We start from the raw sequence: 27,998 nt of genomic DNA on the forward strand, positions 1-27,998 counted from the left end.
GGATAGAAAGGCGCTGTTTTATTCCCCTCCACCCCCAACCCCGGCACCCTGAGAGCATCGGTCCGACTGGGCTCTGCTCTGCAGCGCAACCCCGGCCACACACACAGCACAGCTCTCATAAATATCTTTATGTCGTATAGGACAAATAAGGCACTTTGGAAGGGTTACAGCTCGCCTAAGACATTCGAAGCAGGAAGAGCGAGGAGTTAGTTGCTGAAATGGATTTAAAATGGATGTTAATACGGTAATAAAACCCAGCGAATCCGCTTCCCCGCTTCAAGGCTTTGTTTAAAGCAATCCAAACGGAGGGGAACGAGCAGCCCCAAAACGCAGCAGCACCGAGAGCTGAGATGGGGCAGCAGCAGCTGCCCTGCCCCAAGAGCATCACTGTGTGTGAGCTCATGGACCGCAATATCCCTTCCCTGAAATGACACGGCGCGGCTCCGCGTCCAGCTGGGACCTCACAGCACATTCCCCACAGCCACGATGCAGCTCCGGCTCTGAGAAGGGGAGGAGAAAGCGGTGAAGGTCACCGGCTGCAGATGAGGCTCCGGGCTGAACCCGGGGAGCGGGGCCACAGCCAGCCCTGTGTGCCAATGGGGGGCAGTGGGGGAGCGGCTGCCCGCAGCAGCAGCCGAGCTCTGCAGGGAAAGGCGGCAGGAGAATGTCTGAGCAGGGCAGGAGGGCAGCGGCTGCCCCAGCTCCATGCAGCTCTATGCAGGCCCACGGCTGCCAGCCCTGCTTTTGGCCATGCAGAACGCTCGAGGCTCTCTGCAAGAGGAGAGCACAGGGCCCTGCGGCGCTGCACGGCTGCTCTGCTTTGCAAAGGTTGTTTGTGGCACCTCTCCTCTGCCCCTGCTGGGTTCAGAAACACGAGGCTGGCTCTGATTCTGCAGCACTGCTCACAGATGGACCCTCGCACTCTTTGTCTCTCAGGGATCTCCACGCTCAGCTTTATCATATCTGCAGTCCCTCCTCCCGGGATCTTGCAGTTCTGCCTCTCACCCCGGCTCTGAAAGCAGCCGTGGGTACAAGCAGGTTTGCACAGCCAAAGCAGCATCCCTCCTGCTGCCAGCAGGGCTCCATAGCAGGCAAGGCACATGAACACAGTGCAACACCTGCAGCTGCAGCGCTCACCCACACAGCATCCCTGTGCCGTAGGTGTGGGGCGACCGCATCCGGGGCGCCCTGAGGCACAGCCCTGCCCCACATGCTGGGCTGCAAGGAATGTGGCACTTCATTGCATTTCACACGACACAACAACACGCTCCCCTTTCCCAACAGGGGGCCAAGTCTACTTAAGGCAATTTCAAATTAAGCCAGGTTTGGCATTTGTGAGCTCCGCTCTTCCCTGTGTGATAACACTGTCAGCCTGGCTCAGCTCAAAGGTCTGTTTTCCCCAGGATCCTGTCTCCAAGAGCAGCCAGAGGAGGATGCTTACAGGAGGAGCAGCAGAACAGGCAGCGGTTCTCCTCCAGCCCCCCTCCCTCGGCGTGCAGCACTCATCACTTTGCATTTCCAAGTCCCTCCGCTGCACGATGGCACTCGAGGGGTTTCTTTCCCTCTTCCAGATCCTGGAACGAGTGCTGCTCAGCTGTTCCCAGCCCCGCTGGGATGCCTGTGTCCTCTGCATCCTGCTCTGCGCAGCCCATCCGCACACAGAGATATAATGGTGCTGAGCCTGCTGGAGCTCTCCTGATAGTGCACAGGGCTGAGCCGGATCTCAGCCCGACCCGCAGCCCAGCAGAGCCCCTCCTCCAGGCCCACATTAAAAATGCACCGACACACACGCGAGAAATCACTAAGAACTCGATGGCACCAACTGAAATCATCAATCAAAGCCCCAAGAAGGGTTTGCAGCAACCCAGCGGCCTCCAGCTGAGCCTGGCATCCCAGCTATCAGCAACACTATGAAACAAGGCAAGCTGGAGAGGGAACAACAGGCCCGGGCTGGCAGAATACTTTACAATTAGAAAGGCAAAGAGGTTGGAGATTCGCTCTTAATGGTCCTGGCCCAAGGCAGGCCGAGCTGTGGTCTCCACAAGGCTTTGGAATGGCTTTCTGAGACAGTCGTGCTCAAATTAAAGCACAAGGAGCACACCTGCAGCAGCACTGGGATATTTGCTTCTACATTTCCACGGTACTCACATATTCTGTGTGATATCAAACGGCACTAACACCTCGGGCAGCTGGTTCAAGTTCTCCCTTTTCTCCCCCTGCCTGTAGTGAGCAGCCTAGGAATCCGTAGGGTTACCTGGGAGAAGAAACGTTCCTAACAATTAACTAATCAACTACAATAACAAAGGGAACAACACGGCTTAGGTCCAATGTAACCGATGGGCAACTCAGCTCACACCCACGAGGTGGTTTTAGGCACACAAACCCCCCCCAGTCCTGAGGTGGAAGGGAGGAGGAAGCAAGGGTAACACCAGCCATTCCTGCAGTAGGAAAGCAGCTGTTCCAGTGGGTCAAAAAGGGGCCTGGTGCTCAGAGCAGCCCAACCCACCTCCTCCCTGCTGTAGGCACTTCTGGGCTTTGCTTTGTTTTTTAGGCACGCTCCCAGCACGAAGCGGAGCCATCAGCTCAGCTCTCCCTGCAGCACGAAGCCAAGCAGCCGTCCCTGCTGCAGCTCTGCATCCCTTTGTGCAAGGCTCTCTCGTGGCAAAGCAGTCCTGGAGGGTTTTTTGAGGAAGGTAAAAAAGGCAGCATTAAAAAACAGAACAAACCCCTCCCTGCATTGCAGCCCATGCACTCTGCAGCCCTACAGCCAGGAGTGCACCCTGGGGGGGAAAGGGGTAAGTCTGGAAATACTAAGGAGGGTCAGAGGGGAAAGAATTGTGCACTGCTGCCGAAAACTGATGATGTGACAGCGGGATGCGGCAGAGAACAGACATTTAAAGCCCATTTTCTTGCAGCACTACCAGCATTCAGCGGAAAGGAAGAGCCACGAGATCAACTGCCTGCTGTTGCAATGAGGAAACTGGCTGAAAACGTCCTTCATCTGAAAGGCCACGCGGCCACAACAGGATCATCCATCTTTGCTTTAGGAATCCCTCAGGACGGAGGGGTTTTGTGTGCTCTGCCTGGTGGCATCGAGAATCTGGAGGCTCAGTTCTCTTAAATAAGCAACCGTTGCACTCCCTGCAGACAGATCCCACCACCGTCACCCTCACTGCTCATGAGGGGACCTTTAGGAAAGGCAGAGCACCAAGTCCTGCCAAAGCCTGGGGGAGGGGGGAGGCAGAAGGGAGATCTGCTGGTGGTCGTCTGCAAACCCTTGGCACATCTTTGGTTACAGGATGAAAAGGAAACGGTGGAAGGTTTGGCCACCTGGTTCTTTAAGAAGCCGTTAACCCAGGAGGGAAGGGAACCGAGGGGATGGGACCGTGGTTAATCCGACCACTCGTCCTCATCGAACTCTGAAGAGTCATCCTCAGAGTCGCTGTACTCCACAGCGATGCGGCGCGACAGGATGGTTGCCACGTCATTGCCCACAACGTCCCGCTTCTCCTGCTCCCTCTGCTCTTCCACCTTGCGGAGCTGGAAGCCTAAAGGGAAGAAGGCAATGGAGGGGATCGTTCAAAGGCTTTGGTCACACTGCAATCCCCAAGGCAGCCATCCCTTTGATGAAATCCTCTGAGCAAGACAGCCCGTGCTCTGCCAGCAAGTATTGGACACGCTATGGAATAACAGTGATGGTGAATGACAGCCAAGACAGGCTGGGTGGGCAGGTGGAATGGGAATTGAATCGTTTCTGTGCTCCTCTGAAGGGTTACACCACTGTCATTCAATCCACTTTGCAAACTTGGACCGTGGCAGTTCTGGCACTGCCGTCTCCAAGGAGCAGGCAGAGGCACACAGCCATCGAGGCCATCATCTGGGTGGGCAGACGAGGAGAGCCCACGGCAAACGACCTCCAACAGCAGGGCTGCGACTGCCCTGCTCGGGAGGCAGCACCCACACGCTCCCACCCAGCACATCGTGGGAACCCCACAGGCTGTGGGGAAAGATGGAGCTGGAACACAACCTTACCTTGACGGATCGCTGAAAGCAAGTCGCTCCTGGCATCGCTAACCGCGGGCAAGGATGACTTGGGCTTGGAGCTGGAGGTGTCTGAGGGTGGAGGCGGTGCTGGGGGCCCATCGAGGCCGCTGGAAGACAGAGGTGGGGGGCCTGGGGGTGGGGGGGGAGGAGGAGGGGGTGGCGCGCTCCCACCGCCCGGCTGGGGCAGAGGAGGGGGCTGCACGCTGCTGTATTCGGCCGCCGGAGGGGGCGGCGGTGGTGGCGGGGCAGCAAACTCGGGGTGAGGTGGGAAAGAGGGGGGAGAGGGTGGAGGGGGGGTCCCCGGGGATGGGAATCCCACGGGGGGTGGTGGAGGAGGGGTGCTGCCCATCAGCGGTGGTGGTGGAGGCGGAGCCGGAGGGGGAGCAAAGCCCGGCCTGGCCCCAGCGGGGGATCCAATAGGAGGAGCTGGTGGTGGGTGGCTTGGGCTAACCAGGCTGGATCTTTTGGTCCCTCCAGAACCAGAACCTCTTTGGTTGTCTACAGGATAGCTGTTGCAAAAGGAGGAGAGACAAATAAGGCTGTTAGCTTTGAGGTCAGACCATACAGTCTCCATGTTAATGAGAATCATGTGTGTCTGTTGCAGTCCAGACAAAACCCAACTTCCAGCTTCAGCTGGTGTTTCCACGCTCCCCGGGTTTTAGCTTTCTTGCAGGGTTTCTTTTGGCTGCCACCACCAGAACAAAGAAGAGCTTCTGGGGACTGGCAGCAATGCTATCATCTGTCCCATCTCCCAGTCTGACAAGGACACGAGCCATCTCACCTCCCTGCCAGAGGCCAGGAGTCACATCTGAGCTCAGAGAAGCCTCTTGGCTTGAGAGCTCCTGCAGCACTGCTAGCTGCTGTCCCTCCATGCTGAGGTCAGACTTCTGACACGCCAAGCGGGGACATGTACTGTGATCAATGGCACAGGGACTGGTGGGTATTGCCAGGAGAACATATGCTCTCAACACCTGCTAGGGACAGATCTCCTCACTGGATTCCGTGGCTCAGAGCTGGAGCAACAGCAACCACGTCCCATAGCTCACCGTGGGGACTGAAGGGATGAGCACCCAGAGCGCTCTTAGGGAGAACACTGAGTTCCCATCTGTGGGAGCTGTGCTATAGCAGAGAACAATCCTACCCAGGAGAGGCTGCAGTTTCCTACGTGTGTGTAAAGGAAGCCCTAAACTGACGACATCTTGTACTGCAAGGCAGAAGAGGTTTGGTCTGCTCGCCACAAAAATGTCACAGCTTTTGGCAGTGCACAACCACTGATCCATGACAGGCCATTGGAGATCAAACCTCGCTGCTGGGATCCTTTAAAAACAAACCACCAAAACAAAACCAGAGAGGAGAAGATCTCTGTGGCTGGGCAGAGATCTGAGGAACTGCATAAGGCAGCTTAAGCTTCATCTGAAAGCTCATTTCTGCTCTGCCCTAGAGGAACACGCTGCAGAGCGGAGTGCTTGGTCTCCCTGACACATCAGAAGAGCCTTTTCTGCAGCACTGCTGCCTCTGGATAAGATGGAGACAAGCTAACGCAGTCCTGCCTATCAGACACACCGCCTTCAAGAGGAAACAAAGAGCTGCTCTCTCATTTCAACCCGTGTCTCGAGCCACCGCCGGACCACGGTTCTCATCTCTGGAGGTGAATGGAGTCACCATTTCATGTGATACAAAGCAGCAACACTGAACTTGTGCTGCGAAGGAGCCAGCTGGTGTGTCCCAGTCCTTCCCATTTTATTACATCTACATCTTCAGCGCCCACATCATGAGTCTGTCAAAAATCACAGGGCAAAAGGCAACAGCAAAGAAAACCATGAGAGAAAGTGCTCTTTGCAAAGGTCTATCAGGAATGCAAACCTGCATCTATTGGAAGAACTGTACTGGAAAAGGGGGACTGATCTGACACGTGTCATGGAGCCAGACCATTAAACGTGACCCTGCTCCTTTAGAAAGCAGAACAACTCTGCTTGAGCCCTGCTCCAAATCCATCCTCCCCTCCTGCACACGAACAACAACAGCAGATGAGAAGCAGAGAGAACGGCTGTGCTGACTGCAGCTCTACCCCGCTCTGCTGCTGCACCTCCAGGCAGACAGGAGCACACAGCTTCCCATACAGCGCCCGTCAGGAAGTTGTGCTGTGCCATCTCAGCCTGTCTCCTGTCATCCTTTTACACCACCTCCTACTCCCCGGTGACAGAAGGGATCCCGTAGGCTTACCTAAATTCCACCGGGGGTGGAGGCAGGCTGTCATCTGGGAACGAAGGAGGTGGTGGCACAATAGAGTCAGTCTGCGGCGGTGGCGGGTAGCAGTTCACATCCATGCTCTCATTGGAGCCGATGCTGCCGTTCTGATACACCATGTTAGAGGGGTACCTGAGAGAGGGAGGCAAGAACTGCATTTAAAGAGTTCAAAGTAGCATCTCAAACTCATTTTCCCCCTCGCCCACAAGAGCATTGCCTCCCGGGAGGGTTACAGCATTACAACTGTGCGGCAGTTGCACCAGTGATATTAACCAGGTGGATGGATCAACCCGCAAGGCTCAGAAATTAGGTTTCCTAGCAGGAAGGCTTTAACCAGCACAGCTGGACCTGCCTTGAGGTGGGACCTTATCAACCACCACAACAGGACACACGGAGCAAAACCTGAAAGCAGCGGTTAAAAACAACAAGTCTCCATTGCTCAGAGCATCCTACATGTAGAATCACGTACGGTTCACTCTGCGTAATCCTTTTGCTGGATGCTTTCCTGCTCGGTCACAAATCAGAACACGATGGCGTATTTTAGCCAACAACAAGAAAACCAAAACCACCTTTGAAGTATTTGATGATGGAATAAATAAAAGAGAGCATCAGCGACAAAAGAAGAGCTCCTAAAAAGACAGGACGTGCCATTCAAAGCAAGCAGCCCAAGCTGAAGCACTGCTAAGCAAGGGACTGCTGCCGTCCAGGTTTCAGAGGGCTCATCTCACTATGGGGTGAGCTGCTGCAACCTCTCCTCGGGGGCATTCAAATGCTTGCACGCATTGATGCCAGAAAACAGAGGAGCAAGGGAACGGTGCTGTTGTGCTGCTCGATTCCTCTGCTAGAAACCAAACCTGTCCTCCTATTAAAGTAAGAGCAAGTTTTATTTTTAGCTGGAGAGTGTGATTTAAAGAGAGATTTTTCTTGTATGAAAGGAAGCTGCGAGGAGCAAGCAAGCGAGAGGTGCATTGTGGGGAATTCAGTCTGCTTCCAGCCTAGCTGGTGTCAAAAGTTAAATGAATTCCCAAGCCAAAAGCACTAAAGAGAGATCTGTAGCTTGGAACACTTGGATGGGAACTGCCCCCGCTTCAACTCCAGGCCGTGAAGAGCCGATAGTGAGATGTAACAAAGCCATCACACCACCGAGATGCCACCCCGCTCCTCAGCAGCAGCCCCAGAGCTCGGGGTGATGGAAGGGCATCGCCATGGGCTGTGGAGCCAAAGCCTGCTGCGCTGCGTGCCCGCCAGGCAGGCAGATGGGAGCAGCCGTGCTGCCGAGGCTGTTCCTGCCACCCAGTTCAAGCCGTGCGGCTCCCTGATTCATTTAGCAAATTCTAAATCCGCAGATGGATTTACTTTGGAGAATCTGATTAGTGGCAGTATCGATCCGCACTGTGCAGCGGATCTGGAGAAGCTGCAGAGCAGGGTGAACTGCATTACAATCAACGCCGCCCGCCCGCTACCCCTTGCTGGGGAGCAGAGCAGCCCCTGGACTTGCTTACCCAGCAGGGCCGTGTTTGTCCTTGATCTCAACGAATTCTTGCCCCATTTTCAGTTTCTCCCACTCTTCTTTCCTGGTTTTGATTTTCCGGGGGTTCACGTTTCCTCGGTTCGGATTCTCCTTTTTCTCTTTCTAAGGGAGGAAAGGGAGGAGGAATCAAACAAAAGCCTTATTTTGCTTTAAACTCACCGGGAACAGGAAGGGATTGGATAAGACAAGAGGGCCGGGGTTTGTCATTCATTTTCCTGACTGCTGAAAGCTCCAACGTCCTCCCAGACAAAGAAGATGGAGCAGAGAGAGCAGCAAAAAGACGCCACCCATCTTCCCAGCATGACGTCAGGGCTACAGCCTGGCACGACCACCTTGGGGGCAGCGAGAGCTCCGTTTCCCCACATCCATTCTGCTTGTGGCCCATGTGTCAAGGCTGCCAAACCCTACTTGGTGGTGTCAGTGCTTTGGGTGAGCCTGCCCACAAAGACGTGTGCTTTTGTGAGCCTCGGTGTCTGTGTTCTGACACGTCCTGGCTCCGTCCTTTGTTACTCTTTTGATATTTAGGACTTTGGTTACCCCAAAGCTAAATAAAGTACACTCAAACTGAAGCTTCTGTGGTGTCATTTTCAGCATTGCTTCAAGTCCCCCAGTAACCAAACCAGGAGCTTCACCCGGTGCTTTCAGCTTGCATGGCTTTGCCAAGCCTCCCAATGGCCGCTCATTTAACATCACGGCCTCTTCTGGCACCCTCTCCCACAGTAGAATTCATTGCAGCACTTGGCAAAGCACAGAGCTGGGCAGTGGGACCTGCACTGCTTCAACACTGAGCAGACCCCCGTGCACCACCACAAGCACAAAGACTGGCACAGCCCTGCTCTGCCGGCTGCATCGACGCGGTGTTGGAAGACAACAAATTAAACCCTCCTAAACAACACAAAGAAGATGGCATTTGGAAAAACAGATTAAGGCTATCCTTGTTGTCTTCTTTTTAATTAACAGCGATGAAAGTAAAGCAGATCAAAACTTCTCCGAATTGATCCCCAAAGAGCTTAAGAAACCTCAATTTCGGATAGTAACTTTGGAGCCCGCAGTTCATTAACGCTTTCCACCTCCTTTCCCACCCCGACATGCTGCTGTTGGCAGAGATCTCCCATTCCCTCACCCTGTGCTTCCTCTTCTCTTTCATAATATCCTTGGTGTCCTGAAGCATTTTCTCCTTCCAAAGGTCAAAGAAATAGGAAGGATCCGTGTAGAATTTAAGCGCCTCCTTGCCATCGTCCCTAGAACAGGGGGGAGGAAACACACACAAACAAGCGGCCAAGTCATGCAACTGTTTGCAGCCCAAAGAAAAATAAGAGCCACCAGCCCAGTCAACAGATTAAAAGCCTGCACTGAGAAGGTCAAACGCTCTGCTCTCACCATTCAAAAATAGGCAGCAGACCCAGAGCAGCAGCCTCCTGTCCCAGCACTCCCCCTTGCCATCGCGTTCACCCTCACACACACTCTGGATTTCAGAGCTCGGCTGCTCTGAGCAACCACCAGGAGAGCAGCAGGTCTCTCACTCCAACTCCCACTTGTTTGTCTTGTATTTTTGGTGTGAAAAAATCTTCTCCAGCTTGGGAACCCTAAATCAGACCGGCAGCGTCCTTGAAACTCGTGTGTGCACACACACTCACTCTCCTACTTTGCAGTGCAGCTGCGTCTGGCAGAAGACAGCTGCCTCCAGCTATCTGTAATTACTTTTTACCTGTTCAGGAGATATTTATGGATGTGGGCTAAGTCTCTGCATTCTGACCCCCTTGCTTCTGCTATGGACAAGATGAAATGGCACAGCAGGACGGCTCGGGAGAACGGCTCACACAGCCCACCCAGGTCACATTGGATGTCTCAGGCCAGGCGTGGGAGGCCATAGAAGCATCCCCACACCTACGGGAGCCTGCTGTGCCCACTGGGGTGAGAGCCACACACAGATGGATGCTCTGCAATTTGCACTGCAGCTTTCTGGAAAGAAGCCACGGGGCTACAGTGAAGCATAAGAAGAATGCATCACCTGCACAACACCTAGCATGTTTATGCAGTGCAAGCCAAGCCTTGCCCCAAGGCGGTCACAAAAGTGACAGCAGGTAACCAAACGTGTAATTTTCTAGCTATGCTCATTTGTACAGCCTCAAAAGCAAAGTTTCACGTAATCCAAAGGATGGAGATTTCCCAGTGGATCTCCAGCTCTATTTCCTATTGAAGATGGCTACTTCAATACAGCAGGGGATGGGAAATGACCTCGGCTGGCTGCGAGGAAGCAGCTTCCTCTGCAAGGGAACAAGTGCCTATGGAGGTGTTGTGGTGTTACCTATAAGGGGAAAGAATGTTGAGAGGCGGAGGAGTATTGCAGGTCCCATAGGTTTCAAGGACAGGCACTGGCAAAGAATCTCTGTCGAAGAGCTTCTGGTCCTGAGTTGTGGAGCTTTTGAAGGCCTTCCTGGTGTTAATGCCTTGCAGGGAGACTGTAAGAAAGAGAAAAGAGCGAGTGAAGAGCAGCTTGACCCAGGCCAACGGCAATGAGGATCGAGCAGCAAACATGATTTCAGCTGGAGTTCCTGCTGCTCTCAGCACTCCTTAAGCTCAGGTTCCTCTTCCCACAGCAAATCTCACACAGTGCTGTGACAAAATATGCTGCTGTACAGACATGGCTTGAGAGCCGCCAGCATGGTTTCAAACCCCTGCAACCAAGACTTGGGAAGTCTATGGGCACCCAACTGCTGAAGGATGAGCTTCCACACGGAGACCTGCAACAAGCAAATCTCTCCCCAGCCAGATGGATGCTCACATGGCAGCACCGGGCTTCTTTGGGAGGGGTGGAACAGTCCCTTTTAGTCCAAGAGAAGACATTCTAACACCAACCATAGCACCGTGCTCATTGTAGGGCCACAGACCATCCATGCTCCAAGAGAACCTTTACCACGCTTTGTCTGCAGGGATTGTGCTGCACTCCATTACCTTCCTCCTCTTTGGGATCCAGCTGAGTGACTTTGACTTGCAAGCGGTCAACTCTCTCGACAAGAACGCTCACCCGGGAGGCAAAAGTGTTGGCTTGAGTAAACAGCTCTCCAAATATGTCCTCAGCAAATTTACCTGCAATATTAAAGTGACCGCGTTACCATCACGAGCCACATCAAACCACAATCCGACTCCCACCTTGTCTTCTCAAAGAAAGAAAGAAAGAATGAATGAACCACACCAGGGTTGGGTGCAACATCCAGGAAGACAACATCCCCTTCCACCAACACCTGACATTTCAGAGGGATCTTTGGGCCACAACTAAACAACTGAGACGTGCTTTTAAGCCGGTATTAAAGTAATGAAAAAGAGGGCTGACAACATAACAGCGGTCTGAATCCGGATGGGTCTGCAGGTCCTTTAAGATTCACTGCTGCTGTTTATTAGACAAGACAACACAGACTTTTATTGCTCTGGAGAAGCTCAAAGGCTCCTGGTTTCCAGCAGGTCTGCCTCCAGGGTAACTGGCACATATTTACAAGCTCAAAGAGTTCTGGAACCAGAGAGCAGACCCAGTCCTTGATCCTAAAGCCTGAGCTATAACCACAGACAAAAGCACTGACCCTTTTGTTCCTTCAGGTGGCAGTGTCTGAAAAATTGATGCGTTCACGTTTATTCTAAATCAAAACCAAAAGGGAACTTCTCCAACAGGAATATTCTCTCTGTAACAGCTTGGCTTGCCCAGTGGGCTGCGATGACAAACACCATCCATCGTTTGGATGGTGAGAGCGCCTTGAGGCTTGGATCAGGAGCTTGCTGCACCGCTTACAAGCCTAACAAAAAGAAGCCCCCTGTCCTGAAGAGCTTAAAATCTACATATGCAAGGAGAGATGATGACGGGTGAACAGAGATGGGTGAACTCACAGAAGAAGAAGCTAAAAGGAGCATCGTCCTTAAAGCTCCGCTCTCCAGCACAACCTGAAAGTGGGAACCCCAAATAACCACGCAGAGGGCAGCACTGATGGGGTGGGAACAGACTTGGCACTGAGAGCAGCCAGACCCACCGAGTTCCCATTGATGGGAAACATTTCCAGGCACGGCTGCTGAGCACGAGGCTGCTCCCAAGCAGCCGTCTGGTTCTGTAAGAGCATCGTCACACGGTCAGCAGTTTGTTCTGGAATCTGTTACTCCCAGAGATCCTCTCCGACATTCAGGGAAGGATAAGCAGTGGGAAGGCTGATTTTAACAGCAATGCTGGAAAATGTGGCTGCCTGCAACAAGTCACAGTGGAAAGATCCCCTCCACGAGGCACAGCAATGGCAGCCGGTAGTGCCTGTGCAAAGCCTTGCAGCAGGGCTGAGCTGACACCCATAGCAGAGGTTGCTCATTCCCCCCCGTTATCAGTGACTCGTTCACAGTGCCACGCAGCTCTCCTTACACCGCCAAGCACGGAGAGCGAGGCAGGTTAAAAATCAACCTCCTCCACCCTTTCTGGTGGCAGTGCCAGCTTCAAGTGCCTGCAGAAGGTAAATGCTGGATGTGAACTGCAGCTGACCTCCTCCCTCGGCTCACCTGGACAGCACTGACTCCACGTATGCTCTGCTAACAAGCCCAGCCAGCTCTCCCCAATCTCATGGGGAGGATCACAGCCCTGGAGATCTAAGGGCTGGATAGCTCTCACTGCAGCCAGGTTTCAGGAGGCACTTTGTGCTCACCATCAGCACCAGCTCTCCTGTTTGACCAAAGGAAGCGCACACTTACCTATGTGATCATTAGTTGCCCTTCCCAGCAACAGCCCACAAAGTTGTAATCTGGTTCCATGTTAACAAGAACAGAGAATCAGTTCCAAATTTCACCAGGAACTGCAACAAGTCGAAGGGAAGATACCAAGTTTGTGGTGCTGAGCGGCGTGTTTCAAGCACAAAGTAACACATTGCACGTGGTGTCCTTAACCCCATAAGGAGCAGGGATGGTTTGCGTTCCCTCACCTGTGTAAGGGCAGCAGTCCTGAGTTAACGTTCAGGACCTGGCACACGCTTCGGTGCTCCACGTGCGGTTTCAGATGGGGAAAGGCAGAGATTCATTTTTGGTCTCATTACTTTGACTGTTGCAAAAGTGCAACTCACAATCAGAATGATCTCTGTCACGCACTGGCAGGAAGACAGGCGGTGTGATTCAATAGGTCTCTCCATCTTTAGCTCGTGCATTCCATAGCACTGCACAGCCGGCTTATACAGAGCGCTACCAGCTGTGATAGTAACGAAGGGTAAACTCACTGGAATATGAAAGTTTGACAAGATTTATGTTTGCATCTTTGTAAAGAGACTGTGGAGCAGCAGGCATGGCTGATTATTCACTTGACAGAGCTGTCACAGCCTACTGAACCTGCTTCGCATTCCCGCAACGCTCAGCGTACCAAGTAGGAGTGGATTTCTTCCTCTAAAGTAAGAGAGGTAAAGGAGGGAGGCAGGACTTTGGTCACCTGGGTGCGAGTGCTGTGCAGCAGTGAGTCTAAATAGCTTCATTTAAAGCACCGCTGACCCCGGGGATGCGGATAAGGGATGGTGCTCATTATCCCCCCCACGCATGTCCTGCTCCCTGGCGCACAGTGTCGGCTGGAGCCATCTCTCCTCCAGGTTCTGGCTGTGCTCACCTCCCTCCCTGCACCACGCAGCCATCCCAGGGCACCTTCCCAGGAAAGGAACCTGGCTGCAATTTGGCTTCGCTGTCTCCAGCTGAGGCAGACATGGAGAAGCTTTGAATATCTGAGCTGTGCAAAGACGGCCTAAATCTGCAGGATCTCACCAGGGCTCTGTCACACTAACCCGCTGCATGCCTTTGGACTGGGATTAGCTTTCTCTGCAGCTGAGATCTGCACGGCTTTACTGCCTCCTTCCTTCTCATTTCACATGCACGAGATGGATTTTCCTCGCATTCCACAACCATCTTGGCTACCAGACCCACCAAACGACCAACAGGGGTCAGTGGGATGTGAGCGGATGGACAGGTCCTGCCCGTGCAGTGACATTTCCACAGCCCAAAACAGAATGTGACACCGACAGGAAGCCATCACAGGCCCCGATTTCAGTTGCAGTCATGGTTTTCACTGCTGGAAACAGACTGTAGCTGAGGCTCTCCTGCCACATGAGGCAAGGGGCTTACTTTGCAGAGCAAGCAGAAGTGCTTGCAGACACCACCAATAAGCTCAACAATATACGAGTTGGATTCTCAAAGACTTGCTTCAAGGGCAGAGGCGGCTAATCAGAAGCCAGAGCATTTCAAGAGAGGACGGAGCCATCCCACAGAGACCACAATTAACTCTTTTCTCCTCCCACGGCATGCAGGCCCATGTTTTCCCTATTGCCTTTCCAAGGCTACGGGGCAGCTCACCGGAGAGCTGAGCTCGGTGCTGCCGTCTGTGCGAGCAGCCCTGAGCCCCCCGGTGCTCCAAAGGCAATGCTTGGGGACTTTGGGTCTTCCAAGGTAGCGTACAGCAGGGGCAAACAGGCTGCTTCTGCACAGGCGCTTTAATTATCTTTCATTAAAAAGAAGACTACTTACACGCCGTAGCTTCGGCACAGTCAAGCTCCATTTAGTAGCGCACGCAATTAGAGGCACATTCTCTGACACAAGATCCTGGCTGCTCCGAGAGCCTCCCATTTTACAAGCCTGAGTTGTGCTCCATCCTTCCATCTGCAGCTTTGCTGCAGCCTTGCACACACGCACGCACACACATGCGCACACCCCCTCCCCAGTTTCTTCTAGATGGGGAAGGCAGTGGGACCAGGGATATGAAATTAGCATCGGATTTCTTTAGGAAAACATTTTAGCATTACCCGGGGAAGGCAGATGGGGGAGAAATAGGAACACAAGAGTAGAAAGGGAGCTAAATAAAGAGCACTAGCGACTCCTGAGGGCAACGCGCAGGCTCGCCATGGTACTCACTCAGGCTGCCCAGCTGTCGAATGACATTTGCCAGGGTGATGTTGGTCATGCATTCCAGCTCGCTTCGAACGCTAGGCAACGTCTGACGGCACAGGTGCCTTGGCTCAATGTTCCTCGTTACTAACGGCATGGTGGACCTGCTTCAGGCACTGTTCTGAAAGATGAAAAACAACCCAAAAAAGAAACAGGAAAGGATTACTCAACCGCAAATTCCAGGCACACCAGAGCCATGGTGTTCGTTTTTCCTGCTCTCAAATGGCTTTATTTATAAGCCTCCTTTCCCCCTCCCTTCCCCGACCTTATAATACTGGTTCTTCAGAAAGAAAGATCCCGCTGTTCTGTGACTCTCAGTGACAGCAAAGTCCCCCCAGCTCAGGTATGGAGGCAGAGATGGAAAACTACACAGCTTCGCCCACACGCGAGGTGCTGCCGGCATCGCCGCCGCCGTTCCCTTCCTACCCATCCGCAGCCTCCTTCCTTCCCCGCTCACACACAGCATCTCAGCCAGCCTTAAAACCCTCCTTCAGGAACACGTTCAACTGGAGAGCGATGGCTTTGCTTCAACCAGAGGAGGGCAGGAGGTTGGGGTGGGGGGGTAAAACAAAGCACGGCTCCTCCTGCGGCAACGCGGCTCCTCCGCTGGAACAACAGGAAGCGCTCGCAGCTGACCAGGAAACTTTCTGCTGGCTGCTCCTCATCCTGCAGGCTGCACCCAGCGGCCCTCAGGAAATCCCCCAGGGCTCAGGTTTACACTGAGCCATTGTTTTTGTGCTGGTAAAGGAACCCTAAGCAGGACCGAGAGCTTTCAGCTGCTCAGCCCTTCCAAGGGACAAAACTCTCCTTTGCCAACAGGCCGAAGCGTCCAGACAACAAACACCCCTCTTGTAATGTCTAGCCCTGAGATGGAGGGATGGCTCGGTAAGCAGAGCTGGGAGCACAGGCCTGAAACCTTCGAAACTCAGCGAAAGCAAATACAGCCCGACTTGGTGATTAATTTAGAAGGGGAAAGAATCACTTTTCTAGGTCAGCTGAGGAGCAGCCCAAGAGAAGCAGCCAGCTCCCATGTGATAGGCATGCTGATCTGCTCGGGCTGGGTGTAAAAATAAAACAGGAAGCTAACAGCTTGGGGAACATGGCTTCCTGTCACCAACAGCAAAAAACCAAGAACCATAAAAAATCAGCTGTTTGCTCTTGACTTTGAGCCACCCTTTGATAGTCTCTGTGGCAGCTGGCAGCTTATCTTTGAGGTCCAGGAGTCCTTCCTGGATGCTTTTCTATCAGGGTGTTAAGAGGAAGAAGTGGGCATTATCCCTCCTAATTACCTCACAAGCCAGATTTTGAATTGCTAAATGTGACCCATTAAGGCAGAGGAGTTGGAGTGCTGCAGCGCAGGGCTATCTCCTGGCCCAGCAGATGGAGGATGCCATTTTGAGCTAGGGACTGAATGCGCACAGCCCTGCACCAGGGACAGGGCCCCAAAAGCATAAACCTCGGAGCAGAAGGGAGCAGGGTTTGCCTTCAGGTAAATAAAAGCTGAGCTTCTCCAAGGACTGAGGTCTGCGCTGCTCTTCGCCGTGTCCAAGCGCTGCAGCAGCCACTGTAACTGCTGAGATATATAAAGAACAGGGTGAACCAAGGAAGGACTCTGACCTTCGCTTCCAAACGCCCCGTGTTTTATTGATTACAGCCCAAGCCCTGCAATCTTTTGCCAGCTTTAGCGCTTTAAGCCAGACAAACTTTCCCAGCTCCCCCCAGACTGCAGTCTGCAGCTCTCATAAACAAGGCAGCATTTGCAGGCTGCCTGCATCGAGCTTCTCCCTCGTGTTCCCCAGGGCTCGGTGGGATCTGCAGAGCCGGGACAGACACCAAACCTGGGCTGTATGCGGGAGAGATGCAAAGTGTGCGTATGGAATGAAGGGAAGCAAAATAAACCACTGCCACAAAGAACCAACCACAAAAGATGGTAGGTGTGCTGGCTCAGAGAGAAGCGCTCATTGCTGCATGTATGTGGAGGGCAGAAAGATGGACTACCCCCCCCAAATACCCCAAACACCAGCCTGAAATACACCTACAGCAGTACCTCGTCTTTGGCTTCAAAGCCTGTTCTGCAACTAAAGGCAATGAGTAGCGGTGCAAATCGCCTCTTTACAACTGCACTGCACTACGGCACCAATCTGCACCGGTGCAAGACAGCCAGCAGCGATAAGGGCTAAGAAAAAACACTCCCTTTATAGCCTCGCTCATCCTGGCAGCCACCCCCACCCTCCCAGCACAGCCTGCCACACTCCACTGCAGAATCAAGAGTTTCACCCTTGTGATGGCTCCGACAGCACAGCACGGCAGCGCTGCTTCTTCCCAAGGCAACGGGGCCGGCCCTGCTGCCCCTAACCCCAGCCAGGAGCTGGCAAGCAGCAGTGAGACGTGAAGGCATTAACCCTGCAGAGCGCTGGGAAGGACGGGATGGCAGCAGGCAGACAGCCCTGTGCTCCTGCAGCAGCGCTGGGATGAGAGGCACTGAAAGCAACACTCGGTGACCCCTCGGCTTGGAGATTTCAGGTGTGTTTACAGCACAGACAGGGGAAATCTGGGACCCACTGAGCCCAGAGGCAGCGCCGGCAATGAGAGCAGGGCCCCCACAAGAAGGCACTTCCCTGGTGGACTTCCTTTTTTCCCCATCAGCCTTTGGTGGGGAGGTAGAGAGATAACAGCTAATGGGCTCCTGTAACACCTTCATGCCTCACGAGTAGGTGGGACAAAGATTAATAGCCTGGATTGGAAAATAAGTGGTGTGTTTTGAAAGCAGCAGCCAGGAGGGGCAGGAAATAAAGCGTGGAGAAGGGAGAAGGTCTGAGAGCAGAGGGAGAAAGAGGAAGGCAAAGGCTGCAGACAGCACGAGGTGTGCAGCTGGGGGCAGGGCAGGGACACAGGAACAAGGAAGGGACAGGCAGAAAAACAGCTTGCCAGGAGGTTCTCGCTTTTCTTCTTTAAAAGAGTCATTAGGAAGCTGAGTGACAGCACGCTACCAGCAAGGGCCATCCAGAGCTGCTCTCCTTTCCGTAGTCAGGGCATGACAGCACAGCAGTTTTCCACCCCAGCCAGCCAGAGTGGCCATCAGGCATTAGTCACTGTCACGTAACCACTGCAGACCGTATATTATAACTAAATCCTCCCATTCAGGAGCGAGTCAAATGAATTGCGAGGCCAATAATAATAATAATAAATAATAATAAACCAACCCTTTTCTTTTGGGTAAAGATAAGCCTTTCCACTCGCTCGTTAACGCTGAGGATCTGGTTTGCTGTCATGTTTGGGGTGCACACGCTGCAGGGGACACCGAGCACCTCCCCAACACTGCTGCAAGCAGGGAGGACACAGAGTATGGCACGAGTGCCTCTATGCAACATGATTATCTGCAACACATTTGTAATGAATATGGAGGGGGAAAAGAGAAGCAAGGCGTCAAAGTGAAAGCAGCTCGAGCTGGGAGTGAGGAAGCAGAGTGGAAGGGAACGGCTGCTCCTGTGCCAAATCCACCAACGCTGTGGCACCCAGAGATGCTCAAAATGCCCGTCCTGCCACCCGCTGTGCTGCTCACCTTCTCCACAATAAGAAGGAAGGGCTTTGCTCGAGTTAATCAATGTTGTTTCTCTCTCTCTTTAGAAGCAAAACGTCCCTACCTGCTCTGGGCAAGCATTTCTTCTCCAGTCTCCGAGCCACAGCCTGAATCACAGAAGGCTCCGAGCCTTGTTATGACAGCACTGCCTAAAAGCCAAAGCACCCAGAGCCCAGCTTTGCCCCGCAGCTTTCCCCTTGGCCTCCCCCCACGTCCAGCATGGCACTGCCAGCATTCCTCATCCCTTCCCCCTCTCCCCCAGAGCGCTCACACACACATTGCTGAGCACCAGGCTGCTCTCAGCCCTCAGCCAGCCCGGAAAGTTTGCTGAGCACAACAAGATCCTCGCTCCTACATTCCTAGCAATCCTCCAGTCACAGCAGCACCTCACTGCCCTCCCCTCAGCACCTGTGCTGCGTGCATGAAGTCTCCGGCCTCTTTGCATTGCTGCATGAAAGCAGGATTTGTGCACATCGCTGCCTATCTGAGTCCCGGCACCCCGCACAGCAAGCAGGAATGCCTTGCTCACCGCATTATAACGCCTTGCTCACTGCATTATAACGCCTTGCTCACTGCATTTTAAGTGCACTCTGACTCTCTGACTGTGGCAGCTGTTCCTGCAAACACTCTTGGGGTGCTGGGGAACAAGTGTGGCAAAGCACGGGCCTGGAAAGGGAAAAACAACACCGCGGCGTGCAGTTTTTGCTCCTCCTAATCCAGCACTTTGAGGGAAGCACAAGGTACATTTAAGACAAGCACGCTGCTGTAGGGTTTCTCATTGACTGCTCTCCCCAGGAGCTCTGCTGTAGCAGATCACACAGGAATCCTGGCTCTGGATTAGAATCAAGCACAATTGGTTTGCTTCGCACACGAGCCGCCGCTCTCTAAAGCCCTCGCACAAAGCCACGTCTTATTGACTAGTTTTAATAAAGAGGGCTGGCACAGTAAAATTGGACCATTGTTAGAAACAATAAAGGAGACAGACTTTGATTACGAGTATTGGGGAGCAATACAGGGATGGTTTAGGATTGAGCATTTGCTTTCCAATGCGAGTTCTGTCAACTGAAAACAGCAACTCAGAGCAAATAGTCCTTAACAAGCAGTTTGGAGACGAGCGGAAAACAGCAGCGCACAGCAAGAGGGGAGCTGCTTTCTGCAGCTAGCACAGGCAGCACAGCAGTGCAGGGAAGGCAGGCAGGGCTGCAAGGTGAGATGTGTGTGCGGTGCACACAAAGAGCTGTAAATAACAGCCCAGCTCAACACAGAGACCTGGCAAGGCTCCCCCCACCCGTATCCGACCGGCCAGCATAGCGTTAGTGGGAGTCACCTGGGTAATTCCCTGCTCAATGTGACACACCACCCCTCAGAGCAGGGACCATCTGCAAATAAATCTGGACCCCGGCAGTGATATCATCTGTCACAGTGTCTGGTGAGGCACAAAGCAGCACCTAGGGAGGACAGAGCCCAGTTTTGGGGAAGGGGAGGAATACAGAGCTTGGGTTTTGGGGTCTGTGGGGGTGAGCGCTCACCATGCACACAGCGGGGCTCACAACAGCCACAGCCTGGACACGAGCGGGCAGTGAGGGCAAGCACAGCAAGTGCCTTGGAGAGAGCCTTCCGGAGTGCCCATGGGGGGACGGGCTGCAGCAGCAGGCTTGGGAATGAGGGAGGAAGGAGATAATCAGATCTGAAATTCCCATCAGTATGAAATGAGACTTAACTCAGGAGCTTGCCAACGCAGACTGACTGTTCTTTCTAATGTCTGTGACAACTCTGCCTCAAATTTCAAGCTTCTCTCAGCAGTAACTACTCCCCCATGCAGCTGTAATGGCCAGAAAGAGACTGGCTTTTATGTAACCCCAAAAGGCGAGCAGAAAGGGAAGCAGCAGCAGCCACACACACACACACACACACAGCACAAGGCTGTGCTGAACACTCAGGGCGATATCCAAGCTCACAATGCAGCCACACAGAAGTGGGATGCAGCAATCAGAAAGGCTGCGCTTCCACACTCAGAGAGAGACCCAGCAATCAGTGCTGCATCCGAGCAATAGGGAGCGAAATTATAGAGCAAACTGCCATGCGATGCCACAAACTCCATCCTGCCAGCTGTAACAAGTATTCATTCCCAAATACACGTCACGGGCTCATCTGTCATTAAGGGCCCAGCCTGCCAGCAGCTGAGCAGCAGTCAGCAGTGAAGGGCAGCTGCAGGGCTGCTTCCTTTCACAGTGGTCTTTTCTCCCTGGGTAAATCCCCACCATCTCCTACCACTGCAATGCATGGGCTGCTTCCTTTCCCAAAGCATAGCTTCACTCTGCAGCAGAAAGCAAAGCACCCGCCATGTGCTGACAACCCACCCCAGCAACCCTGGGATGCATTGAGGCCGTGTGACCAAAGAGCCATCTGGGCAATGGCACGAGGCAGGAGCAGCACTGCACTCTTCCAGGGTCATGTTCCGACACTGGGAAGCATCAGCTCTGCTCTCACAGAGTAACAGCATTGTACAGCATGCCATGCAGCCCCTGGGGCAACAAACAGCCATGTTGCTTTGCTGGAAAGGGGCTTGCTGGGTGCTGCTGCACCTGGGGAACACACAGCCCTCCTTTACCCCCCACCTCCCCCCACAGCCTGTGCCCGGCTGCAAGTAGAGCCAGCTGGCTGACCTCGACATTCTTCACTCCTGAAACCAAGCTGTTGTCCTCATGGATGCTTGCATTCCTTTAGCTGACCAACACATTCAACAAAGAAGGTCACCCAGTGCTCCCATCAATGCCCGAGTGGGGCAGAACGAACGCATCGAAATGGAACTCTAGGAGAGATGTGCCAAGAGAAAGGCGGTTGGGTTCAATTAAAGAGAGCTGTCAGGGATTTCATTCTCGGAATACGGAACTATTGATTAAACAGGAATTAAAGCTCAGAAACAGAAAGGTTTCAAGGTCTTTGCTGGGAGGATACACGTCAAGAGGGAGACGGGGCTCCTTCAGCATGCACCGCTTCGGCTTTGCTGCCTCCTAGGAAACAGGAGCAGCAAACGGAGCACAGCAGTCCCCATTAAACCTAGCAGGGATTTTGCCAAGGACACAAAATCAGCAGCAACATGGCCTCAATCAACAGGTAGCTTTGGTTTGCTCAGGGCTAGAGGAGCCCCTCTGAGGTGCTCAGTTACCCAGGAGCACAGAGGCAGCCATGCAAACTCCAAACCCCACCTCAGCCCCTCTCCTTCAACACAAGCTCGGCTCTGTGGGTTAACGAAGGAGCGCAGGAACAACCCAGTTCCAAGTGTTTTCTATACAGCTCAACTGCTCTTTCGGTTTCCACTCACGCCTGGATAATTATATCACAGCTCCGAGTGCCCCCACCCTTCTGCTGCACTTGGGGAATACTGCAAAGATAAGTCTTTTCTTAATTATTAAATGTAAATAGCTCATTAAATATAATCCAATTACTTTAATTGTAAGAAAAAGGAAGTAATTACAATATGTACACGCATCCTTGCCTGAACGGTTTGAAATATCTTAACCGAATCTTTGCGGCATTAATATTTTAAGTTAACCTTTGACACGAGCAAAAATAAAGAGAGGCCCTGATGCTCTCTAGGCCTGTTGTGTGTGCTGGGATTGCTGTCATGAAAAGCCCAACTAAAACAACACCAAGAGGACAGCCTGGAGCAGCCCGATCCAAACGGCTTGCAGAAAGCACCTTTGGAAAGGCAGGGAACATATGAGGGGGGTTGTGACTGCAGGAGGCTGGGTGTGATGCTGCATGCAGAGCCCTCATGGGGTAGTAGGGTGTAAGGAATGGAGAGATGGAGGCAGCAGATGGAGGGAGGGCAATGAGTATGGCCACCGCTGTAGGTGTGATGGGGAGATGAGGCCCCAAAACCCAATCCCAGGGTTCCATTTCCCCACTCCAATGGCTGCTCCAGCAGGGCAGGGATGGGTCTGCCTACCTGGGTACCACCTCCTGCACCTGGGATGTTGGGACAGCCTGAAGAACAGCCCTGTAACCATCACTGCTTCCATGCTGTGTTCCCAGCTCAGCAGTGGCCAACCTGTGCAACCCTGGGCTCTGCCTCAGCCCCAAACTATTGCAAAGAGTTTGAAACCATCACTTTATTGAGCTGATCTTTGTTGGAGAGACGAGGCTGCATAAGGGATGCTGAAGACGCAAGTCTTTCTATCAAAGCTCTGTGATAAGCTGCTTTATGGAGCCCTCCAACTGAAGGCAGATCCTACACGTAACCTTGACACAACATTCATCCTCAATAGCAACCAAAGGGCCATTCCATGCATCTCCAGCTCCACCTGGAAAGGGAAGCAGCCGCTACAGAAGGTAAAGGTTTGACACAAGCAGTGCTTAGAGCCACACGCCTCCCTCCAGCACACCATTGGCTCGGCAGCTGTTGCCACTGAAAGAACAGGATCTGGGTGTGTGCACCGTTCTCTCTTTTTGTGTGTATGTGTGTGGGTTTTTTTTTTGCAGCTGCAAGGCCAAACCCCTCCACGTGAGCTGGCTCTTCCAGTGCACAAAAGGAGGGTGTCTGAAAGGGAACTCCTTCTGCTCCAGCAAGCACTCAGCACGCCGTGCAGGGCTAAGGGGTGGTCGGGGAACTTTCACCCAGCCATTCAGCCAGGCGGCCGTTCCCCCTCCCTCTCAATTAAATCCCATTTTTTGCACTCCATGCATGAAGCTGGGCTCCGCCAATACAGCAGATACTGTGGCTGATAGCCTTCACTGAATGCCACTTCAAGCCCTCCAGCACGGAGCCGCCTGAAAGCAAAGCATCATTCATTCTTTGAGCAACAGAAAAAGACTTTGGCCGCGCGCGGACTTGAAGCGAGGCTCTCAGAAGGAAGGAAAGGGCAGCCAATGAAAGAGGAAACGAGAAATTAAAGCCGCCTTCAATCTTATTAGCGCCGATAGCAGAGGTCAACCAAGAGCTCTGCGGGGATGAATGAGGGCAGGTTTAGGCAGAGCTCGCTCCCATGCAGCGACACCGAGCAGCCTGGCTGTCGCACAGGGAAGCAAAGGCTGTGAGAGGCTCTTGCATGGAGCCAGATGGAAGGGCGAGGGCTGCAGGCATTACCTCATGTATGCTAACAGCACTGGGCCGGGAGGAACCTTCCCCCTCCTCCTCCATCTGAAACGTTTTCTCTCTCTGGGGATTTCCAGCATCTTATAAGCGAATCCTCTTTGAAGCAGCGCAAAGTGGCGTTGCTCATCATTGCGGTAATGATAGTAAATAAGCTCCAGTATTTTGTTGAGCCTTTTCCTTCTGCTTTACAAACAAAAGGTCAGAGTCATTAGCCCAGTTTGATGAGGAGGAATAGGAGCTGGCAAGGTTGCTCCGGAACATGGCAGGAAATATCAGCAAGCAAACAGGACACAGAACCGACACCGAGAGCCACTCCAGTGCTGGGATATGGACCTGCAAGGTGAGTGCAGAGCAGCAGTCCTCCCTGCTGACCTCCTCCACCTGAAGGCCATGCTGGGAGGAATGCTGCCATTCAGATCCACATGCTGCCTTTGCTTCCTATGGAAACTGGCCACATGGATGCATCACCGTGCACATGAAACGAGTGCCTTCCAAGAGGAAGGTCCTCTGGCTGCAGCAGACAACGCAAGGGAAGGTCTCAGCTCTTACTGAAGACTTCCCAGCAGAAAGCAAAGTGACCGGCCCACGGTTCAGGTTTGGTGGAGCACGGAGGAGTAATTCTTAGCACAGAGATCAGTGTGTGCCGTCCCTCCCACCCTCTGCAGCACACCTCACCATGCACAACCAAAACCTCCCAGCCAGCAGCAGCCATCTCAGAGCCACAGCCATGCAGCAGCAGCAGCCTGCCATGCAGAAACTAAGCCTTAAGAACAGGTGCCAAGCACTGCAGCCTTGCAGGCAGCTCCCATCCCACTCTCCTGTACCACAGCATCCCATAAAGCCCCACACTTCTCCCACACACAGGTCCAGGGCTGAGCGTGCGGCTGAATGCTCTGCCTTATCAGAACACTGATGTTGAGACCTGCTGCCTCCTGGGAGGAGAAAAATCCTGCTGACCTTCAGCCAGAAAAGCAAACCATGTCTGAACCAGGAGCAGGCCTCGCTCCAGCCCTGTGCAGAAGCTCCTGCTCACACTGTGCCCTTTGCAGTGTGAAACCCTCCCCTCCAAACAGAGGAAACGCTCGGCGCCCTGATTGCGCAGGGTTGCAGAAATACAAAGGAAGTTAAAAAAATGCCACCAGGGTGGTTCTGCTCCGAGCAGTCATTTGCTTATTACCCAGAAGCCACCTCCACTGCATTTATAAATACCCCAAATATTTAAATAAACGTTAATCTGCTGTAACCAAGGGCCCGATCTCACAAATATTTACCCTTGCGCAGCTGCTATAGACACACAGCTCCTTCCTAGGGCTCCCACAGGAGGGCTGTTGGACACAGCACCCCATCCAGAGGGACCACGGTCACACAGCTGCATCACCCAGGGCTAAGCACCACCAAACCCATTGCCAACACAGAAACCCTGCACTGAGAACGAGCCTGGAAAGCTTACAGAGAGCAGCAACCCAGAAGGATCAAAGCAGCACCTTGTCGGATCCTTCCTTATTACAGCCCATCAGGAAACCTCATTCGGTGGTGGGAGCGTTCGTCTTCACCTTTGGTCACCCATCATCACTTAAAAAAAGATGGGTTTACAGACGTAACCACGAGCACATGAGGCAATCAGTGCAGTTTGAACCCCTCCGCCCACACTCTGTGATTATCTAAGCTTTGTGAATGAAATCAGCTTTTCCTAGACCAGCCCAGAAGAATGAGATACATCCCAAATATGCTGAGAAACTGGGCTGGCACTTATCACAGGGCTTCTATTATTCATCATGAATCACCACTGCCTGCAAATACCTTCTGAACCACGACTCCAAAAGGCACCGTTCTGCTCAGTGTGCTGCGTTACTCACTAAGGAACCAGCCTTACGTGCTGCTCCAAAAGAACACGCAGCTAAAGCAAGGGTGAGCCCATGGGCCAAGGGGACGAAAAGCATCCTGCTGCACCTCTGGGTTCATAGGGGTGGGAGAAGAGGATCAGAACAGTGAAATACAGCAGGACCTTTTGCTAGCATCGCCCTGCAGCAGCTTGGGAAAGCCTGAGCAGCAGCAGAGAGAGCTTGGATAGGGAAGGATTTGGGGTGTCTGCTTTTTGAACTTGCTGCAAAGGGAGAAAACCAAACGACAACAAAAAAAAACACATTTAGGTTTTAAAGTGGTTCCCGGGGGAAAAGCTGGCATTCAGTTTGCAGACAGAAGGCTTTCCCATTACAACTTACATTATGTACAGCAAGGGAAACCTGCTCTCACCCTGAACACAGCCAGGATTTAGAATCATCATAGAATGGCCTGGATTGAAAAGGACCATGGTGGTCATCCAGTTCCAACCCCCTGCTATGTGTAGGGTTGCCAATGACCAACCCAGGCTGCCCAGAGCCACATCCAGCCTGGCCTTGAATGCCTGCAGGGATGGGGCACCCACAGCCTCCTTGGGCAACCTGTTCCAGTGCGTCACCACCCTCTGGCTGAAAAACTTCCTCCTAATGTCCAACCTAAACCTCCCATCACCAATACAAGGCGATGGGTCAGAAGGCAGAAGTGCTGCATTTGATCCCTGCAGTCACCAGCCTTCCCAGGGATGGTATCACCAAACACCAGGGTTAGGTGGCCTTTAAAGCACAGGCAACACTCTCTCCTCCAAACTTTGGCAAAGGAAAGAAAACAAAAGCATTCTGCTCACTGCACCCCAGCTCAGGGATCAAGCTCGTCCTTGGCTGTGATTGCAAGCAGACTGTCAAAGCCGCTCTTATCAACGCACTGCCTGTGTTTTCGGTGGGTCGATGTTAGCTTTGGTTTGCTTTTAACTAAGCTTTGGATGAAACTCTATCAGTTCGGATGACAAAATCCCACTCGAGGTCAACGCGAGGCAAACCAGAGCGAGAAGCGCCTCCGTGCAGCACTATCAACTTCTGCAGCACTTCATAGCAACCCAATTCTGCAGACATCTCACAGCCAGGGAAAACAAAACCATCCCCCTCCTCATGTGACCCAGCTCACACACTTCAGGACTTCCCACAAAGTAATGCTATGCACCAGCTTTGCCACAGGGAAGCTCACACACACACACACAGCTGGCTGGTGACGTCCTTCCCTCCCAACTTTTCCATTCTCACAAGTCCTAGGAAAGGACACACGAGTGTCAGGGTGTGTAAAGCACAGCAGGTGGATTTAACACCGCTTTATTATCACTGATCTTATTTTACGTCCACGAATGGCCTGATGTTAATGGACAAATGAAACTCCTGAAGGCCAACATGGTGCTCAGAAGCAGGCATTCTTTGTTACAGGCGAACAGGCCTGCTCTCTTAACCCACTGTATGGCCCCAGTCTGATCAATGGGAAGGCACACGGTCCTGCTGCTGTTGCTAATGAAAGCAGCACAGCAGTGCCAAATGTGAAACTTACGGAGCAAAGGAAGTCTCTGGGGTCAAACAACAGCTCAGAGGGAAGAGCTGCCATCCCTTACCTTTCACCACAGGGCATCTGCTACCTGTACCCCAAAGCAGCAGCTCCAACACAAGTCTAACTGCCAGCAAGGTGCAACCCTGAGGACATTCTCCAGCAACTTATTCTTTCTATGAGAGGAGCCCGGGCTGAGGTCACAGCCGGGTCAGTGCCTGCGACCAAACTTCCCCACCAGATCCCGTTATGCCCTTCAAAGCTTCCTTCCTAAAAGGAGGGCATTTCCAGCGGCTCTGACACGGGGAAAAGCCACGCACGCTTCTTCCCTCGGGCTGCTGTAAAGCCACGCAGCACAACAGGAGGCTGCACAACAGGAGGCCGCCCGGCAGCACCGCCAGCAGCGCCCCAACCCCACAACGCCCCCAGGCCTCGCTCCCAGCCCCAGCAAGGCCCCCAGCGAGGCCTACGGACAGCCCTGCGGACACCCCCACGCACAGCCCCACGCACAGCCCCGGCCTCCCCCCAGCCCGGCCCTGCCCAGGCCTCGCTCCCCGCCGCTCCCTGGAGGTGCCGTTCGGGATCATTGCCGGACCGGAGCCGTTTCTCCTCCCGGGGCTGGCCAGGCCCGTTGCTCACCATGTGGCAGGAAACGCTGACCGCTCCAACCCAATAGCTCACTATTTAGCAAAGGCCCAGCGGCCCACCACAACGCCTCTGCCGCTCTCCTGCGGGACCAGGCGGCCGAAGGAGGACGGAGAGGCGCCGCTCACCCCTCTCGCACTCACCCCGCTCCGGTGCTGCTCTCTCGGGCCCGCCGGGCTCCTTATCACCAGGGCGGGCCAGCCCGGCCGTCCGCCATTCCACAGCTCCCCCTCCCTGCCCTGACCGGGCCTGACCCCGCCTCCTCCAGGCCGTCGGCCCGCGGCGCCATTGGATCACCGCCCAGCGATAAGGCCACGCCATTGGCTGAAGGCGGCTGTCCATCAAAGCCGCCCTGCGCCACTTACGTACGAAACTGGAGCAGGAGGGGAACCCCACCCAAGGAGCCGCGCAAAAAGAGTAAACAGGGCGGAACGTACCACAGGGAGGGCTGGACGGGGGAGCACAGGAGGTTTTGGGTCGCTTCCCCGCGACAGAAGGGAGAGTCGCGACACCACGAC

The 27,998-nt window shown here is 53.4% G+C and overlaps 1 protein-coding gene across 3 annotated transcripts; it reads right to left on the reverse strand.

The window, feature by feature from the left end:
• On the reverse strand, positions 1–27,752 carry WASF2 (WASP family member 2). 3 transcript variants are annotated; one of them, XM_072355613.1, is made up of 9 exons: positions 27,624–27,752; positions 14,723–14,876; positions 10,778–10,912; positions 10,131–10,284; positions 8,946–9,063; positions 7,794–7,924; positions 6,268–6,423; positions 4,033–4,553; positions 1–3,548 (listed from the first exon to the last, which is right to left on the reverse strand). In XM_072355613.1, the coding sequence occupies exons 2-9, from the start codon at positions 14,850–14,852 to the stop codon at positions 3,391–3,393; spliced, it is 1,503 nt and encodes a 500-aa protein (XP_072211714.1). In that variant the 5' UTR covers positions 14,853–14,876; positions 27,624–27,752; the 3' UTR covers positions 1–3,390. The 3 variants fall into 3 exon arrangements, with proteins under 3 accessions (XP_072211714.1, XP_072211715.1, XP_072211716.1); XM_072355614.1 differs by having other exon boundaries at positions 14,723–14,871; positions 27,624–27,734; XM_072355615.1 differs by lacking the exon at positions 27,624–27,752 and adding an exon at positions 27,475–27,610.
• Between the last annotated feature and the right edge of the window lie 246 nt (positions 27,753–27,998).

Source organism: Excalfactoria chinensis, chromosome 22 (assembly GCF_039878825.1).
Source record: "Excalfactoria chinensis isolate bCotChi1 chromosome 22, bCotChi1.hap2, whole genome shotgun sequence".
In the NCBI taxonomy this organism is placed as follows: Eukaryota; Metazoa; Chordata; class Aves; order Galliformes; family Phasianidae; genus Excalfactoria; species Excalfactoria chinensis.

Excerpts from the sequence above, each read along its gene's own strand:
- WASF2 (XM_072355613.1), bottom strand. The coding sequence starts at position 14,852 with ATGCCGTTAGTAACGAGGAACATTGAGCCAAGGCACCTGTGCCGTCAG. Across the intron at positions 4,554-6,267 it reads CCACCCCCGGTGGAATTTAG|CTATCCTGTAGACAACCAAA; the intron begins GTAAGCCTACGG and ends CTTTTGCAACAG. Across the intron at positions 3,549-4,032 it reads GCTTTCAGCGATCCGTCAAG|GCTTCCAGCTCCGCAAGGTG; the intron begins GTAAGGTTGTGT and ends TCTTCCCTTTAG.